We start from the raw sequence: 17,153 nt of genomic DNA, 5'->3' as shown, positions 1-17,153 counted from the left end.
AAACATATGTAGCCTGGCAGTCTAGAAGCCCAATATTTTTTTAGTTACGCACCTTAGTGAGAGAAAAAATTCCTACAAATATATCATAACTAGGGATTAAACTGCAGGTGCTTGTATAATAACTTGGATATCCTACTGTGACACTATAACCTCGAGGACATCTACCTTATAAAAAGAATGATAAACTCAATTAGTTTTTATTGAGTAGTTTTATAATTTTTCTAACGATCATGAGGGTAAATCAGGAAGTGTACACTATGGGTAGTTCAGAAGCCGAGCACCCTTTTGATTGCACGTTCCAATCTAAATATTCTACTACAATACCATGAGAAAACAAAATGATAATTTCAGTTAGTCTCATTGAGTATCTCTGGCGTAACCAACCCGATCCCATGGAAGTTTTCCATTGACCACAAAGGCAAATCGGGAAGCACAGCGGACAACCCAAGAGCCCAACATCCTTTGATTACGACCCCCATTTGGAGAAAAAATTCTTACAAATACACTATAGTTGAGGATCGAACCGTAAATGTCTGAGTGACAATTTGAATGTTCTACCATGACACTATAGCCTCAGGGACTACTACAGTATCATAAGAAAAAAATGATTAACCAGGCTAGGTAACGTCAAACCCGAGGTAACCGATCTGGCTCCACGGAAATTTTCCACCACCCACCAGGGTAAATCGGGAAGTGCTCGCAGTGGACAGCTCAGGAGCCTAACATCCTTTAGTTGCATGCTCCATTTGGAGGAAAAATTACTACAAATACACCATAACTGGGACTCGAACCGCGGGTACCTGAGTGATAATTTGAATATCCTATCGTTACACCATAGTCCCGGGGCTACTACAGTACCATAAGAAAAAAAATGATTAATTAGGCTGGGTAATGTCGAACCTGTGGTAACCGGCCTGACCCTACGGAGGTTTCCCACCGGTTACCAAGGTAAATCAGGAAGCGTACGTGGTGACCAACCCAGAAGTCCAATATTTTTTTTTTATTACGTCTTATATTTAGAGAAAAAATTTCTATAAATATGTCATAATTGAAGTTCGAACTGTGAATATATATATATATATATATATATATATATATATATATATATATATATATATATATATATATATATATGAGACAATTTGAATTTCTTATCACGAGACTATGATCCCAGGGACTACTACAGTAGCATAAGAAGCATCAACGGTTAGAATGCCACTTGTACGTAAACAAAAACATATTATTGATAGTTGGTGTAACCTGTTACTTCATCATTAACTCTTCTGAAGGGAATGAATGTAGACAGATACTGAACCCGCACAGGTCGCATTCCATCGACAAAATGTCGAGCAACCACCTTACCCGAGTCAAACTATGCTCCATTATTATTCTCACCACCCGCTACTTTACAAACGAAACATCCACTACCCACTTGTACGTAAACAAAACATTGATTATTGGCGTGACCTGTTCCTTCTTCATTAACCCACTTCTATGCTTTCCTTCCTACTCTTCCGAATGTAATGAATACAGACCTGACCAGAAGAGGTCCCGTTTCATCACCGAATGTCGAGCAACAACTCTGCTCGAGTCACCTCCGCCGACTCCTTCGTCGCTAGTAGCCGCCGCCGTCGCCCCTGCCACAGCGGCACCAGCAGCAGCCGCGACTTGGTCACGGCTCGCCGCCTCTCCCTTGACCTGGTCACTGCCTCCCGCCGCCACCTCTCCTTGCTCCGCTCCTTCGCCGCCTCTCCCGTCCTCCACCACGTCCCCACCATCGCCCGCGCCATCCGACGGTTGGAATCGGATTTCTCCTCCTATTTCTCCGGCGTCGCACCGATGACAGCTGAAGATTTAACCTTTTTCATAGTGAAAGAGTACCACGCTTTAGAAGCTTACGGGAAATTTATGAGGTAACTGAAAATCAAGATAATCTTACTCTATTTTGTCTCTTTACGGATTGCGAGCCTATAAATTTCCAAGAAGTTATAAAAAGCAAAAGGTGGAAAGATGCAATGGATAAAGAAATCAAGGTGATAGAGAAGAATGACACATGGGAGTTAACGTCACTTCCTAAAGGACATAAGGCGATTGGTGTGAAGTGGGTGTACAAAATAAAGAAGAATGCCAAAGGAGAAGTTGAAAGATATAAAACAAGATTGGTGGCAAAAGACTACAGTCAAAGATCTGGCATTGATTATGATGAGGTATTCGCTCCCGTTGCTCAATTAGAAACTATCAGACTAATCATTGCTTTAGCAGCTCAAAATAAGTGGAAAATACATCAAATGGATGTAAAATCTGCTTTTTTAAATGGAGTTCTTGAAGAAGAAGTCTATATTAAGCAACCATCAGGTTATGAAGTTAAAGGACAAGTAGACAGAGTTCTAAAATTGAAGAAGGCTCTCTACGGGCTGAAGCAAGCACCAAGGGCATGGAATAGCCGAATAGACAAGCACCTGCAAGAGAAAGGCTTCATCAAATGTCCTTATGAACATGCATTATACATTCAGAGTAAGGATAAAGATGTTTTAATTGTATGCCTATATGTCGATGACTTGATCTTCACAGGAAGCAATCCAAGTATGTTTGGAGAATTTAAAGAAGTGATGACTAAAGAGTTTGAAATGACTGATATTGGGCTCATGGCATACTATTTGGGCATTGAAGTGAATCAAAGGGAAGATGGAAGCTTCATCTCACAAGCAGGTTATGCAAGAGAGATATTAAAGAAGTTCAGGATGGATAATAGTAAGTCTATAAATACCCCAGTAGAATGTGGAGTCAAGCTATCAAAGCATGATGAAGAAGAAAAAGTTGATCCAACATTTTTTATGTAAGGTCTCCCTAAGCGTTGGTTAAGAAACTTGCTATAAATCATAATAATACCCAATTAGGCACTCGCAAATGAAAAAAAAAAAAAAAAAAAGAAAGGAGATTTTTTTTTAAATAGACTGTACTGGTATAGTCTAAGGGGGATTAGAATTGAACTAATATAGGGAAAATATACAATCCTCAATTTAAGAGGAGAGTTATTAATCCTAATCACCTTAGATTAGGATTAATTGTCAAGGGAGCATTGCAACCTAGGTATAAAGGGGTAAATACCTAGGGTAAAGCGGGCCGCAATAATCCCTCATCGTTATCACTGTGCATCGCCGAAACTTCTCATTTCAACCTCCCGGTTCGTCTCTGCGGGTTCCGAACAGACTCATCACCGAGCTGTGGGTCGCGATCTGGAGTCACACCATCTCGTCGAGCTTGCAGGGATCGGCGAGCGGGCGGGGAGGTCTTTCATCCAGACCAGCGGCGACTCGGTTGCGACGGGTGAGGGCTTCATCGGAGGAGCGCGAAAGGGCAGGCAAGTGTATCAACTGTGATAACTTGAGATCTGAGGGGTATAGGGGAATGGAAACCTAAAAGAGGTGAGAGCTGGAAGGGATTTGGACTGATTGTTTCTCTTGTAGATGTTCTGATGGGTTTTCCTTTGGAGATGCTCCGATTGGCACCTCTTGTGTATGCTTTCGACTGTTTTTCATCTTGTGGATGCATTCAATCGGTTTTCCCTCGTAGATGCTTTGGATTTGGTTCGCCTTTGTAGTGTTGGGTTTTGTTCGAGGTTTCTGCCGGAAGTGTTGTCTGGTTCGTACATGTTTACGAATTTTTATAGTGATTTTAGCTTTGATGGAGTTCGAATTTCACCGCATGTTCTTCTGGAGGTTTTGGGTGGTGTTTCCGTGATGACAAGTTCAATGGGATTGTGCGTTACCTGTTTGTCTAAATGTTAGATAGAGCTGCCTATTATGTTTTTTTTGTTCTTTGGGCGTTTTTGGATTCGGTTTGAGGAATTTCTATGAGAATTGAGAGTTGAAATTGTGACTCTGTGGGTATTTTTGTTTTGAAACCTTTGCGAATTTCATACGGTTTAATTCCTCTGCTGCATGATATGGTGTACAGGTTTCGATACAGTGAATTTTAGTTTAGAAGATCTGCACTACTACTGGTTCATGTTTTTTTTATAAAGTGGTAGGAAGATCTTCATTGGCCTATTTGAGGAGGTGTTCTGGTGTTGATTATGAGATTTAACAGCATTAATAACAAGTTTCTTTTCTTTCTTGAAGATTTATTATTGTTTGGATTTCTTGGTGTGGTTACGGTTTGATGCGAACCTTTAGAATGAATTGTTATTTCTGCAAATTTCACTTAGTGGATAAACTTGAATTGATTACAGGTAATTGATAATTTCTATGATTATTGACTTTCCTTTCCTTAAATATTTAGACTCGTACTGTAAGTTAGTTGTTAATTGTCTATTATTGCCATATATTTGTTCCCTCAATTTATATGGGTTTTATATACCTGCTTACCTCTTTATTTTGTTATATGCAGATTGAGTATGACAATTTGACATATTTATTAAAGATTAATGAAATCGGATTTATGTTACAAATATGTTGTGGTTACATATAAATATGGTAAACGGATCTGTTACAGAACTTGATGGAGTTAATGTTATGTCTCTGATATATATATAGGTAGATTAAGTTTTATGTGGCTAGATGGTTGAATATGTGCATATGGGGTAGCAGTACGGGATGGGTGACCCGGGATGAGCTCCGGGGAGGGCCCATCCAAATTTGACTGATGGAATTTATGTTAGCTTCGGCTATATGACTGCATGTTCTCTAGGAGGTACCTCTAGGATCATGGGACTGGATTGACTGGCTCTAATTGTGGTTACCGGATATGTGACATATTCATCTTATTGAGCTGTGTAGGAACTTTATTTACCGCATTTTCCTTCTCTATTATGCAACCCTTTTAAATATGTTTTTATCGTTTAACTCCTATCTCTACTACTTTTTGGATATCATGTTCCATCACATGAGATTATACTTGCTGGGTTGTAGACTCATGATGCCTACATTACAGGTGAGGACGTGTCTCCGGACACGGCGGAGGGCCTACGGACGGAGTAGGCGAGGAGGCGAGATGGACGCATGGCGTTGTCCGGATATTAGGAGTGCTGAGTTTAGGTGCTTCACGGGAAGGGTCCTTGATTCGGAGAGGTCAAGGGTTTTTGAACGGAATTTTATTTGTCATACTTTGTGAGAGATGTTGATTTTTACTTTCGATAAAACAGAATGTTTGATTTGGTATCGTGTCATAAGTATAAGCTTGGTTTGTGTTTGGTGGGTGATGCACTCTATAAAAAAAAAAAAAAAAAAAAAAAAAAAAAAAAATTGAGGGTTGGTTACGGGATGTTTCAGTTGGTATCAGAGCCACACTCCTAAGGGACATCATGCGTCAGCCATCTCGTCAGGAACTCGACTACTCCAGTCAACAAGTTTGTAAGATTTACGTTATTTAAGCTTTGTATTTAATGTGATAACTTAGTCACACTATGATTGATATACTGATATGTAATTATGGGATATAAATAAGATTAAATCGGAAATGTACAGGTTATGGCTGGGAGAAGGAACAACAATAACGGAGAGATGGGTGGTCAGAACAACCAGTTCCTAGAAGGACTTACAGCACTCCTACATGAGCAGAACCGTATTCATGGGGAACAAATTCAACAAATACTGCAGGCTAGGGAGCAGGGCAGCACGCCCAGACGTTCAGCACCTAGCACGCAACCGGTCTACAAGCAGTTTCGGGAGCTTGGACCGACGGAGTTTAAAGGCACCACGGACCCGATCGCTGCAGAGGGATGGATTCGGTCTTTAGAGACGATATTTGACTTCATGCAGCTCACAGATGCGGACAGAATCAGGTGTGCGATATTCATGCTCCGGGATGATGCTCGAGTATGGTGGGAGGGTGCGCGACTGACCGTAGATCTGGCTACTTTGACTTGGACTGATTTCAAGGAGGTATTCTATGGAAAGTATTTCACAGTTGACAATAGGACACGGCTGGCACGGGAATTCTTGGAGCTTCGCCAGGGAGATTTGTCAGTGGCGGAGTATGTCAGGAGGTTCGAGAGAGGACGCTATTTTGTACCTATGATTACTAGCCAACCAGTCGAAGAGCTGAAGCACTTTACAGAAGGTTTGAGGCCGGCTATTCGCCATGACGTCAGGCTGAGTCGGGTCACCACATTCCGAGAAGCCGTTGACCAAGCACTGATGTCCGAAAGAGACAGAAATGACATGATCAAGGAAGCTCAGAACAAGAGACTGAGTTATCAGGGACAGGATCAGCAGGAGCCGGGGAAGAAGAAGACAATTCCTGGTCAGAATTCAGGAAAGCAGCCGTTTAAGCAAGCACAGCCGCGTCAGCAAATCCAGAAGACACAAGCAGTTGAAGGCACTGGTTTCAGGGTCGAAAACAAGGTTCGTTGTTCCAAGTGCGAGAAGATTCATGCTGGGCAGTGCTTAACAGGTACAGATGCGTGCTTTATGTGTAAGAAGTCAGGACACTTCGCGAGGGAATGCCCACTGCTCAGGGAGCCAACCAAAGGGAGAGTATTTGCGATGACTCAAGAGCAGGTGGATCTGGACACGGCTATTATCACAGGTATGATTTATGTTGCCAATATTCCAGCCCATGCATTAATAGATTCTGGAGCTACACATTCCTTTATATCTGAGGCATATCTCACAAAACTGGGCATTATACCTGAACGAATGGTTGCGGGATATAGTGTATTATTACCATCGGGAGAGGAATTGCATAGCAACAGGATGGTAAAGAACTGTCAGATGATGATGCAAAACCATAAGGTGGGCGCAAGGTTCATCGTGTTGGAAATGACAGAATTTGATGTGATCCTTGGCATGGACTGGCTAGTTCAGCATGAGGCAGTCATAGATTGCAAACAACGGACGGTTAAGTTGAAGCTACCAAATGAAAAACTCCTCATTTTTCAAGCAGCTTCACAACTGGCCATTCCCCACATGATCTCCATGTGTAAAGCTCGAAGAATGCTAAGCAAGGGATGTAAGGGTCTTTTAGTCCACATCTCGGTTAAATCGGAGGCACGACGACCAAGTTTGGAGGAAGTGGATATAGCACGAGACTTCCCAGAGGTGTTTCCAGAGGATGTTATAGGACTCCCTCCGAATCGGGAGGTGGAGTTCGGAATTGAACTAGTACCGGGGACTATGCCGGTGTCAAAAGCACCATACCGATTGGCGCCTACCGAAATGAAAGAGTTGAAGGAACAGTTGCAGGAATTGCTGGACAAGGGTTTCATTCGACCAAGTGTGTCACCATGGGGAGCACCGGTGTTATTCGTACGAAAGAAAGATGGGACTATGCGTCTGTGCATTGATTATCGGGAGTTGAATCGAGTGACAATCAAAAACAAGTACCCATTGCCCAGGATCGATGACCTGTTTGACCAGTTACAAGGAGCAACAGTGTTTTCAAAAATCGACTTGCGTTCAGGGTATCACCAGATGAAGGTAAAGGAGAAGGATGTGCACAAAACAGCATTTAGAACCCGATACGGGCATTATGAGTTCCTAGTAATGCCATTTGGACTTACTAATGCCCCAGCAGCATTTATGGACTTGATGAATCGGGTATTTCACCCTTACTTGGACCAGTTTGTTATCGTCTTCATTGACGATATATTAATTTACTCTCGAAATTACCAAGAACATCGCTTGCATTTGATCACGGTGCTGCAGACATTGAAGGATCATCGGTTGTATGCCAAATTTAGCAAGTGTGACTTTTGGCTAAATCAGATTCCATTTCTAGGGCACATCGTTTCAGGGGACGGGATAGAAGTGGACCCTGCCAAGGTTGAAGCAATCCGGAATTGGGATACGCCAAAGACTGCTTCCGAGATACGAAGTTTCTTGGGTTTGGCAGGTTACTATCGGAGGTTCATCCAGAACTTCTCTCGTATTGCCTTGCCGCTGACCTCGCTGACTAAGAAGGGGGTAAGATATGAATGGACAGGTCAGTGCAAGAAAATCTTTGAGGAGTTGAAAGAAAGGTTGACGACGACACCAGTGCTTGCGTTACCGGACGGTTCTGGACGGTTTGTGGTGTTCACTGACGCATCCAAAACCGGACTAGGAGCTGTATTGATGCAGAATGGGAAGGTCATTGCGTATGCCTCACGTCAGTTGAAGGTGCACGAGCGAAACTATCCCACCCATGATCTAGAGCTAGCGGCAGTTATATTTGCATTAAAGATTTGGAGACATTACCTTTATGGAGAACGTTGTGAAATTTTTACAGACCATCAGAGTTTGAAATATTTCTTCACACAGAAGGAATTGAATATGAGACAAAGGCGGTGGCTGGAGCTGGTGAAGGATTATGATTGTAGTATCAGCTCTCATCCGGGCAAGGCTAACGTTGTGGCAGCCGCACTGAGTCGCAAATCTGCAATGTTGTCGAAACTAACCACCCAGCAGCAATTGATATCAGAATTTCAACGGTTGAGTCTAGAAGTGGTAGCGCCGAAGGAGCACCTTAAATTGTCAGCAATGACCATAAAATCAAATTTACTGGATCAAATTCGGGAAGGACAGATGATGGATCAACAGTTAGCGGAATGGAAGCGGAGGGACGAGGAAAAGGGGCAGGCTGTTTACACAACAATGGGTGGAGTGGTGCGTTACAAGGGCCGCATTTGGGTGCCTAGAACAGGGACTCTCCGCGAGGATCTCATGAAAGAAGCGCACAATACTCCATACTCCACCCATCCTGGAAGCACAAAAATGTACAAGGACATGCAATTACTGTATTGGTGGCCGGGTATGAAAAAAGACATAGTCAATGTAGTGCACGAATGTCTCACCTGTCAACAAGTAAAGACCGAGCATCAGAGACCGGCAGGATTGTTGGAGCCACTCCCGATCCCTGTCTGGAAATGGGAAGAGGTTGCCATGGATTTTGTGGTGGGGTTACCCACCACTCCTAGAGGATCAAACGCTGTGTGGGTGATTGTGGATCGATTGACCAAGTCGGCTCACTTTTTACCAGTAAAAACCACCTTCACAATGACACAGTATGCAGAACTATATATAAGGGAGATAGTACGACTACATGGGGTCCCCGTTCAGATTGTGTCAGACAGAGACCCAAAGTTTACCTCTGGATTCTGGGAAAGCTTGCATCGAGGATTGGGTACAAGACTCACTTTTAGCACCGCTTTTCATCCCCAGACAGATGGCCAGTCTGAACGGGTGATCCAAATTTTGGAGGATCTGTTGCGGGCATGTATGATGGACTTTAAAGGGAACTGGGAAGCAAAACTACCTTTAATAGAATTTACCTACAATAATAGTTATCAGGCCACGATCAGAATGGCTCCGTATGAAGCCTTATATGGAAGGAAGTGCCGAACACCCTTGCATTGGGACGAGGTCGGCGAGAGGGCAGTGCTGGGTCCGGATATAGTAAACCATACTGTGGATTTGGTGGTCAAGATTCGAGACAGAATGCAGGCAGCACAAAGCCGTCAAAAGAGTTATGCTGATCTGAGAAGAAGGGACCTGGAATTTGCAGTGGGGGACCATGTATTTCTCAGGGTGTCTCCACTGAAGGGGGTGCTGAGGTTCGGGAAGAAGGGGAAACTCAGTCCGAGATATATTGGACCATTTGAGGTATTGGATCGGGTTGGGACCCGAGCATACCGACTTGCCCTACCACCTAACCTGTCGGGGGTTCATAATGTGTTCCATGTATCCATGCTTAGAAGGTACCTCTCTAACCCTTCTCATATTATTAGGCATGAGACAGTGCAGTGGACGCCAGATCTATCCTACGAAGAACGACCAAAACAAATCCTGGATCGGCAAGTCCGGAATCTAAGGAACAAGGAGATCAAGATGGTGAAGGTTTTATGGGGAAATCAAACGATGGAGGAGGCCACCTGGGAAACCGAACCAGATATGCGTAATCGCTATCCAGAATTATTTGGTAAGTTAAATTTCGAGGACGAAATTTTTATAAGGGAGGGAGAATTGTAAGGTCTCCCTAAGCGTTGGTTAAGAAACTTGCTATAAATCATAATAATACCCAATTAGGCACTCGCAAATGAAAAAAAAAAAAAAAAAAAGGAGATTTTTTTTTAAATAGACTGTACTGGTATAGTCTAAGGGGGATTAGAATTGAACTAATATAGGGAAAATATACAATCCTCAATTTAAGAGGAGAGTTATTAATCCTAATCACCTTAGATTAGGATTAATTGTCAAGGGAGCATTGCAACCTAGGTATAAAGGGGTAAATACCTAGGGTAAAGCGGGCCGCAATAATCCCTCATCGTTATCACTGTGCATCGCCGAAACTTCTCATTTCAACCTCCCGGTTCGTCTCTGCGGGTTCCGAACAGACTCATCACCGAGCTGTGGGTCGCGATCTGGAGTCACACCATCTCGTCGAGCTTGCAGGGATCGGCGAGCGGGCGGGGAGGTCTTTCATCCAGACCAGCGGCGACTCGGTTGCGACGGGTGAGGGCTTCATCGGAGGAGCGCGAAAGGGCAGGCAAGTGTATCTACTGTGATAACTTGAGATCTGAGGGGTATAGGGGAATGGAAACCTAAAAGAGGTGAGAGCTGGAAGGGATTTGGACTGATTGTTTCTCTTGTAGATGTTCTGATGGGTTTTCCTTTGGAGATGCTCCGATTGGCACCTCTTGTGTATGCTTTCGACTGTTTTTCATCTTGTGGATGCATTCAATCGGTTTTCCCTCGTAGATGCTTTGGATTTGGTTCGCCTTTGTAGTGTTGGGTTTTGTTCGAGGTTTCTGCCGGAAGTGTTGTCTGGTTCGTACATGTTTACGAATTTTTATAGTGATTTTAGCTTTGATGGAGTTCGAATTTCACCGCATGTTCTTCTGGAGGTTTTGGGTGGTGTTTCCGTGATGACAAGTTCAATGGGATTGTGCGTTACCTGTTTGTCTAAATGTTAGATAGAGCTGCCTATTATGTTTTTTTTGTTCTTTGGGCGTTTTTGGATTCGGTTTGAGGAATTTCTATGAGAATTGAGAGTTGAAATTGTGACTCTGTGGGTATTTTTGTTTTGAAACCTTTGCGAATTTCATACGGTTTAATTCCTCTGCTGCATGATATGGTGTACAGGTTTCGATACAGTGAATTTTAGTTTAGAAGATCTGCACTACTACTGGTTCATGTTTTTTTTATAAAGTGGTAGGAAGATCTTCATTGGCCTATTTGAGGAGGTGTTCTGGTGTTGATTATGAGATTTAACAGCATTAATAACAAGTTTCTTTTCTTTCTTGAAGATTTATTATTGTTTGGATTTCTTGGTGTGGTTACGGTTTGATGCGAACCTTTAGAATGAATTGTTATTTCTGCAAATTTCACTTAGTGGATAAACTTGAATTGATTACAGGTAATTGATAATTTCTATGATTATTGACTTTCCTTTCCTTAAATATTTAGACTCGTACTGTAAGTTAGTTGTTAATTGTCTATTATTGCCATATATTTGTTCCCTCAATTTATATGGGTTTTATATACCTGCTTACCTCTTTATTTTGTTATATGCAGATTGAGTATGACAATTTGACATATTTATTAAAGATTAATGAAATCGGATTTATGTTACAAATATGTTGTGGTTACATATAAATATGGTAAACGGATCTGTTACAGAACTTGATGGAGTTAATGTTATGTCTCTGATATATATATAGGTAGATTAAGTTTTATGTGGCTAGATGGTTGAATATGTGCATATGGGGTAGCAGTACGGGATGGGTGACCCGGGATGAGCTCCGGGGAGGGCCCATCCAAATTTGACTGATACTGGAATTTATGTTAGCTTCGGCTATATGACTGCATGTTCTCTAGGAGGTACCTCTAGGATCATGGGACTGGATTGACTGGCTCTAATTGTGGTTACCGGATATGTGACATATTCATCTTATTGAGCTGTGTAGGAACTTTATTTACCGCATTTTCCTTCTCTATTATGCAACCCTTTTAAATATGTTTTTATCGTTTAACTCCTATCTCTACTACTTTTTGGATATCATGTTCCATCACATGAGATTATACTTGCTGGGTTGTAGACTCATGATGCCTACATTACAGGTGAGGACGTGTCTCCGGACACGGCGGAGGGCCTACGGACGGAGTAGGCGAGGAGGCGAGATGGACGCATGGCGTTGTCCGGATATTAGGAGTGCTGAGTTTAGGTGCTTCACGGGAAGGGTCCTTGCTTCGGAGAGGTCAAGGGTTTTTGAACGGAATTTTATTTGTCATACTTTGTGAGAGATGTTGATTTTTACTTTCGATAAAACAGAATGTTTGATTTGGTATCGTGTCATAAGTATAAGCTTGGTTTGTGTTTGGTGGGTGATGCACTCTATAAAAAAAAAAAAAAAAAAAAAAAAAAAAAAAAAAATTGAGGGTTGGTTACGGGATGTTTCATTTTAAGAGTTTGGTTGGAAGTTTACGATACTTGACGTGCACAAGGCCTGATATTCTTTATGTTGTTGGACTTGTTAGTCGCTACATGGAAGATCCAACTACTACCCACCTTAAGATCGCTAAGAGAATTTTGCGCTATATCAAAGGTACGATAGATTTTGGATTACTTTATTCAACATCTAACCACTTCAAACTTGAAGGATATAGTGACAGTGATTGGGGTGGAGATATAGATGATAGAAAGAACACTACAGGATTTGTGTTCTTTATGGGAGATACAACTTTCACTTGGATGTCGAAAAAACAGCCTATTGTCACACTTTCTACTTGTGAAGCAGAGTATGTGGTTGCGACTTCATGTGTTTGTCATGCTGTTTGGCTCAGAAATTTATTGAATGAGTTAAGTTTACCACAAGAAGAGGCAACCAAGATACGAGTTGATAACAAGTCTATAATAGCACTAGTAAAAAATCCAGTCTTCCATGATAGAAGCAAGCACATCGATACGTGCTTTCACTATATCAGAGAATGTATTACAAGAAAAGAGGTGCAAGTGGAATACATAAAGTCTCAAGATCAAGTTGCTGATATTTTTACCAAGCCACTCAAATTTGAAGACTACATCAAGATGCGATATTTGCTTGGAGTTACAAAATCAAGTTTAAGAGGGGGTGTTGAAAATTAAATTTGATTTTAGATGTTGATAAATTTTATGGAGATAGAATGGTGAGGTGGCAAGTTTTGACTAGAGATAGGATAAAGATAGAATTGATGAATTGATAATAGTTCGTGGAGATAGAATTTAAAATAAAAATAAAAAATGTCATGATTATCTCATATTAGTGCTTATCCAATAAGCCTATAAATATGTACTTCTTTTCACTGAATGAAATAAGTTGAGTTTTCTATTTTCTTCTACTCCTTTTCCACATAGAGTTATTTCTCCTCTTCCACATTTTTTCCTTCTATAATTCTTTTTTCTTCTCCCATAATTTCTGTTTCCAACAAGGTATAACCGGCTTTGGATGCCGCTGATTTCGGAGCTCACGCAGGCGGCACCGCCTTCGGCCCCTCCGATGCTCCTCCCTCCTTCATATGTTCACTGGGTGTGGCACTGCCACTGCCTAGACCCGGTTTGTTTTTTTGTTCCGCAAACTTCCCTTCTTTTCCTCTCTTCTCTGTTTCGATCGATGTGAATATTGCGGCCTCAGGCGGGGAGCTATCTCGAATACTGCATCTCAAGATTCGGGGCTTTGATTGATCGGTCGCTGATCATCGACGACGAAAATGAGGAGTACGCATACTACAGATGCCGGGAGATCTGGGCAGCACGGTATCCTTCTGAGCAATTCGATTTCGACGTCGACGAAGCTGCCGAATACGAGGAAGCAGTCGGCGCCGAAGAGAGCGGCAGTGACCTTTTTGCGGTGGTGCAGAGGTATCGCTTGCTCCCTTCCTTCTTCTCCGACCCCTTTGTTTCGGAGACCGTTTACCTAGTGGCAGCGCAGCGGAGATACTTCTGCTTGCCTGACTTGAGCGTCGGAGGGTCGTCGCCGGGAACCCCCTCCCGGCCCGACTTCCTTGCAGGTTCGCCGGAACGCCGTACGACCGGCCGGAGATCTACGTCAGCAACCAGGAGAGCGCCACGTGCCCAGCGTCTGTTGAATCAGCGATTTGGACAGGATCACCTTACTTATTATGTTAGATTCATAGGTAGATGCTCTCCTTCATTGATGCTCTCTCTTAAAATATCTTTGTCTTTTAATAGCTTATTATTAGTGTTAGTCCGACGTATTCTCTATTTAGGCTTAAACTTGTTCTAGTTCTTTTGTTTGAACCTTCTTGTCTTTTTCTTTTTCCTTACTTTTAAATTTGCGGCAGTTGCATTCAGTAGAGAGATTCCAATAACATAATTACAAGTCAATGAGATCGAGACTGAACATTCATATAATATTGAGGATGACGATCCATTTGGTGTCAACTTAGATCGTATTTGTTGATTATGAAACTGACTAAATAAAGGTAATTATAGTATCTGTTTATTAGTTATTTGACATTTAGTTTCTTTTATCATTGTTGGATAATTTAATATCGTGTAAAATTCAATTCTGATCAATTATTTAAATAGTTTTTTTTATTTTATATTTTGTAAAAAAATGATTGGTAAGTAGATTAAAATTGATTTAGTATTTTTTAAAAAAAAAAAATAGCAGCCAAAATGCATTTTTGGTAGGTAATAATTGAAAATATCGATTAAATATATATTGGCCAGTAATTTTTTTTTTTAAAAATACTAATTAAATATATTTTTGACCGGTATTTTATATATTTAGTAGATAATATTAAAAATAAATAACAACCAAAATAATGGCCGGAGAATAAAATTTATTGGTAATAGATTATTGTATGAAATTTTTTAATCAATAATCCATATTACCAGTCAAAAATAAGAATACTCGTCATTTTTATTGGCCGATAATCTTATTTTTTTCCCATAGTGATTATAGTGCTTAAATGTTGGACCTATTGCCTAATTTATTTTATGATATGTGATGGACATATTGATACCATGAATTGATAAATCTCCTACATCCCAATACCTATACAAATTAAATTACTAGTATGTGTGGGCTTTAATGCGCTACGGTTCTTATCTCATACATTGATCTATCTTCATTCCTAGTCTATAGGAGACAAATAAGTCCAATTAATATCAAATGATATACTCGTAATATATGCTTTACGATCTCAAATTAATGATTTGAAAAGTTTCTATTTATATTAAAAATCACGTCAAAAAACACAAAATGAAATCATCCTTTTTAAAGTGTAGATCTGGATAGACTTGCCCGGGCTCGACTTTCATTAATTAATAATTACTATATATTACCTAAGAGACGGAAGGAATAAGACCGCCGCCCCATACTTTAGTTGGTAGCTTTACAGTTGGGAGATGGGAGGAGCTCGTTGCAAAAGCAGAACCGAGATGAATTGCATTCCACGACTGCTACATGCAAGATACCCACTACCGCTCCATGCCACAATCAAAAAGCACTCGTCCCCAGGATGTAGCACAACTGTGGCGTATAATTTTGTGGTCGAAAGGTTCAGAGTTTGATTCTCAGGATGTCATTGTCTGAGATTAACGTCTCGACTATGCACTTTCAACTGTATACCTGCATTTACCTCCCTCCATAATCGTAAGACAGTCTATAGGGGACCACTAATGTGACAGTTCCATACAATCAAAAAGCACTCAATAATGCTTCTCAGGACACGTTTGGTTGAGATTTATCATGGGTGATATGGAGTATTAAATGAGTACTTAATGTAGAAGGTGAAGTACAGATGAGGTGGAGATCTAAGTTAAAAAAAAAAATGTTGGTCAAGGGTCATCTTAGGATATATAGAGTTCAATATCTCATCCGGTATTAAGATCTTCAATTCAAGGGTGGTCGGCTTAAGAGCAGATCCTATCTAAGAAATCAGCATCCCAATCTTAGGTATAGTCATTGATCCGACTAGATCTAAACAATTCGAGATATTACTTCAATGATTAAGGACTGGCCCTTAATTGTGAGGATTACCAATAGAAAGGTTGGTCTGGTCCCTAGAGACTTAGTTTTCCTTTCTCTAGAAGACAAGCAACCCTTCATATGGCAGGACCACCATAAAGTTGTCCAGGCCTAAGTGACCCTAAGAAAAGATGATATTTTACTTATATCTCCAGACTCCAAGCATACCCTCGACTGACCTTAAGAACCGGATGGTATTTCACTCATATTTCCAGATTCCCAGCATACACCCAAGTGACCCTAAAAATCGAGCTGTATTTTACTCAGATCTTCATACTCCTATCATACATTTGAGTGATCCTAAGAACAGGACGGTATCTCACTCAAACCTTTAGCATTACCACACATGTATATCAAAGCAAGACAGAGTGAAGACCAATCTTATAAAACTCAAAGCTCCATTCATTACTCGCTCGAGCAAGTCAACGCCCGGTCGAGATATGCTCAGGGAATAACATTATCATGAATTCTAATAACTTGTCAAAGAAGAACAACCGTCGGTTAGAAAATATTCTTCTTTGAAGGTGATTATGCTTCCCCTCAACCGACACATTAAGAACGCATATTCCTTCAACTGTCTCATTAATGGTGTCAGCCACAAAAAGAGTGTACACTGGCAACAGAAGATTCCTCGGACTGGCTGTACACCTTCCAGGTTGCATATACTCCATTGTTCAACAACTTCTGACACCCGACATTTTTTATCATCTCATGATTACGGAGGTTATAGAGATGATATATAAACAGGGGTCCTTGGCAATGTATGTACACTTGATACATTGTACTATGTGCATCCTATTCTTCATTGCTATTGTTCTACTTCCCACTCGAACATATATTGACTTGAGTGTCGGAGGACCTTCACTAGGGACCCTTTCCCTAATTGTTGACGTTGGCATTCTGTTGGCTCGTTTGAGTGTGTGTAGGGAGCTCAGCGCACTAGTCAAGTGTGTTCGACCCCATCCAGAGGTCTTCAGCTAGTCAATGCTGTAGCTACCTACCCAGCACGCCATCTCCAGCTTTCAGACAAGATCAGCGGATAATCTTGGTTATTTGTTTATATCTACGATGACCTTGTTTGGTTTAAGAATTTTCTCGATTTCGGAATGTCAGTAAACGTCATGCATCTCATCCAATCCAGAATTGGATTACCTTGGATTGCTTTGGTTTTTCTCAATTATGGAGGTTAAGTAAAAATTTT

The 17,153-nt window shown here is 41.2% G+C and overlaps 2 protein-coding genes across 4 annotated transcripts; both read left to right on the top strand.

The window, feature by feature from the left end:
* The first annotated feature begins 1,447 nt into the window (after positions 1-1,447).
* LOC122014188 (glycine-rich domain-containing protein 2-like) lies at positions 1,448-16,640 on the top strand. Its single transcript, XM_042570366.1, has 4 exons — positions 1,448-1,796; positions 13,387-13,510; positions 13,589-13,915; positions 16,548-16,640. Exons 1-4 carry the CDS (start codon positions 1,567-1,569, stop codon positions 16,638-16,640), a joined length of 774 nt encoding a protein of 257 aa, XP_042426300.1. The 5' UTR covers positions 1,448-1,566.
* LOC122016847 lies at positions 2,956-12,296 on the top strand. Of its 3 annotated transcripts, XM_042574270.1 has the most exons (4): positions 2,956-3,425; positions 4,933-5,347; positions 5,466-6,528; positions 12,039-12,296. In XM_042574270.1, the coding sequence occupies exons 2-4, from the start codon at positions 5,303-5,305 to the stop codon at positions 12,083-12,085; spliced, it is 1,155 nt and encodes a 384-aa protein (XP_042430204.1). In that variant the 5' UTR covers positions 2,956-3,425; positions 4,933-5,302; the 3' UTR covers positions 12,086-12,296. The 3 variants fall into 3 exon arrangements, with proteins under 3 accessions (XP_042430204.1, XP_042430205.1, XP_042430206.1); XM_042574271.1 differs by lacking the exon at positions 4,933-5,347 and having other exon boundaries at positions 2,957-3,361; XM_042574272.1 differs by lacking the exon at positions 2,956-3,425 and having other exon boundaries at positions 4,652-5,351.
* Positions 16,641-17,153: the final 513 nt, after the last annotated feature.

The sequence above is a fragment of the Zingiber officinale genome, chromosome 8B (genome assembly GCF_018446385.1).
Source record: "Zingiber officinale cultivar Zhangliang chromosome 8B, Zo_v1.1, whole genome shotgun sequence".
NCBI classification, from domain to species: Eukaryota; Viridiplantae; Streptophyta; class Magnoliopsida; order Zingiberales; family Zingiberaceae; genus Zingiber; species Zingiber officinale.
This window is presented reverse-complemented; position numbering and strand designations above follow the sequence as displayed.

Bases quoted from the DNA above. Each gene is read 5' to 3' on its own strand.
- LOC122016847 (XM_042574270.1), top strand. From the start codon at position 5,303: ATGCGTCAGCCATCTCGTCAGGAACTCGACTACTCCAGTCAACAA. The intron at 5,348-5,465 runs GTTTGTAAGATT...GGAAATGTACAG, and splicing joins TCGACTACTCCAGTCAACAA to GTTATGGCTGGGAGAAGGAA. The intron at 6,529-12,038 runs GTATGATTTATG...CCTACATTACAG, and splicing joins GGACACGGCTATTATCACAG to GTGAGGACGTGTCTCCGGAC.
- LOC122014188 (XM_042570366.1), top strand. From the start codon at position 1,567: ATGTCGAGCAACAACTCTGCTCGAGTCACCTCCGCCGACTCCTTCGTC. The intron at 13,511-13,588 runs GTTTGTTTTTTT...TTGCGGCCTCAG, and splicing joins ACTGCCACTGCCTAGACCCG to GCGGGGAGCTATCTCGAATA. The intron at 13,916-16,547 runs GTCGGAGGGTCG...TAATGGTGTCAG, and splicing joins TCTGCTTGCCTGACTTGAGC to CCACAAAAAGAGTGTACACT.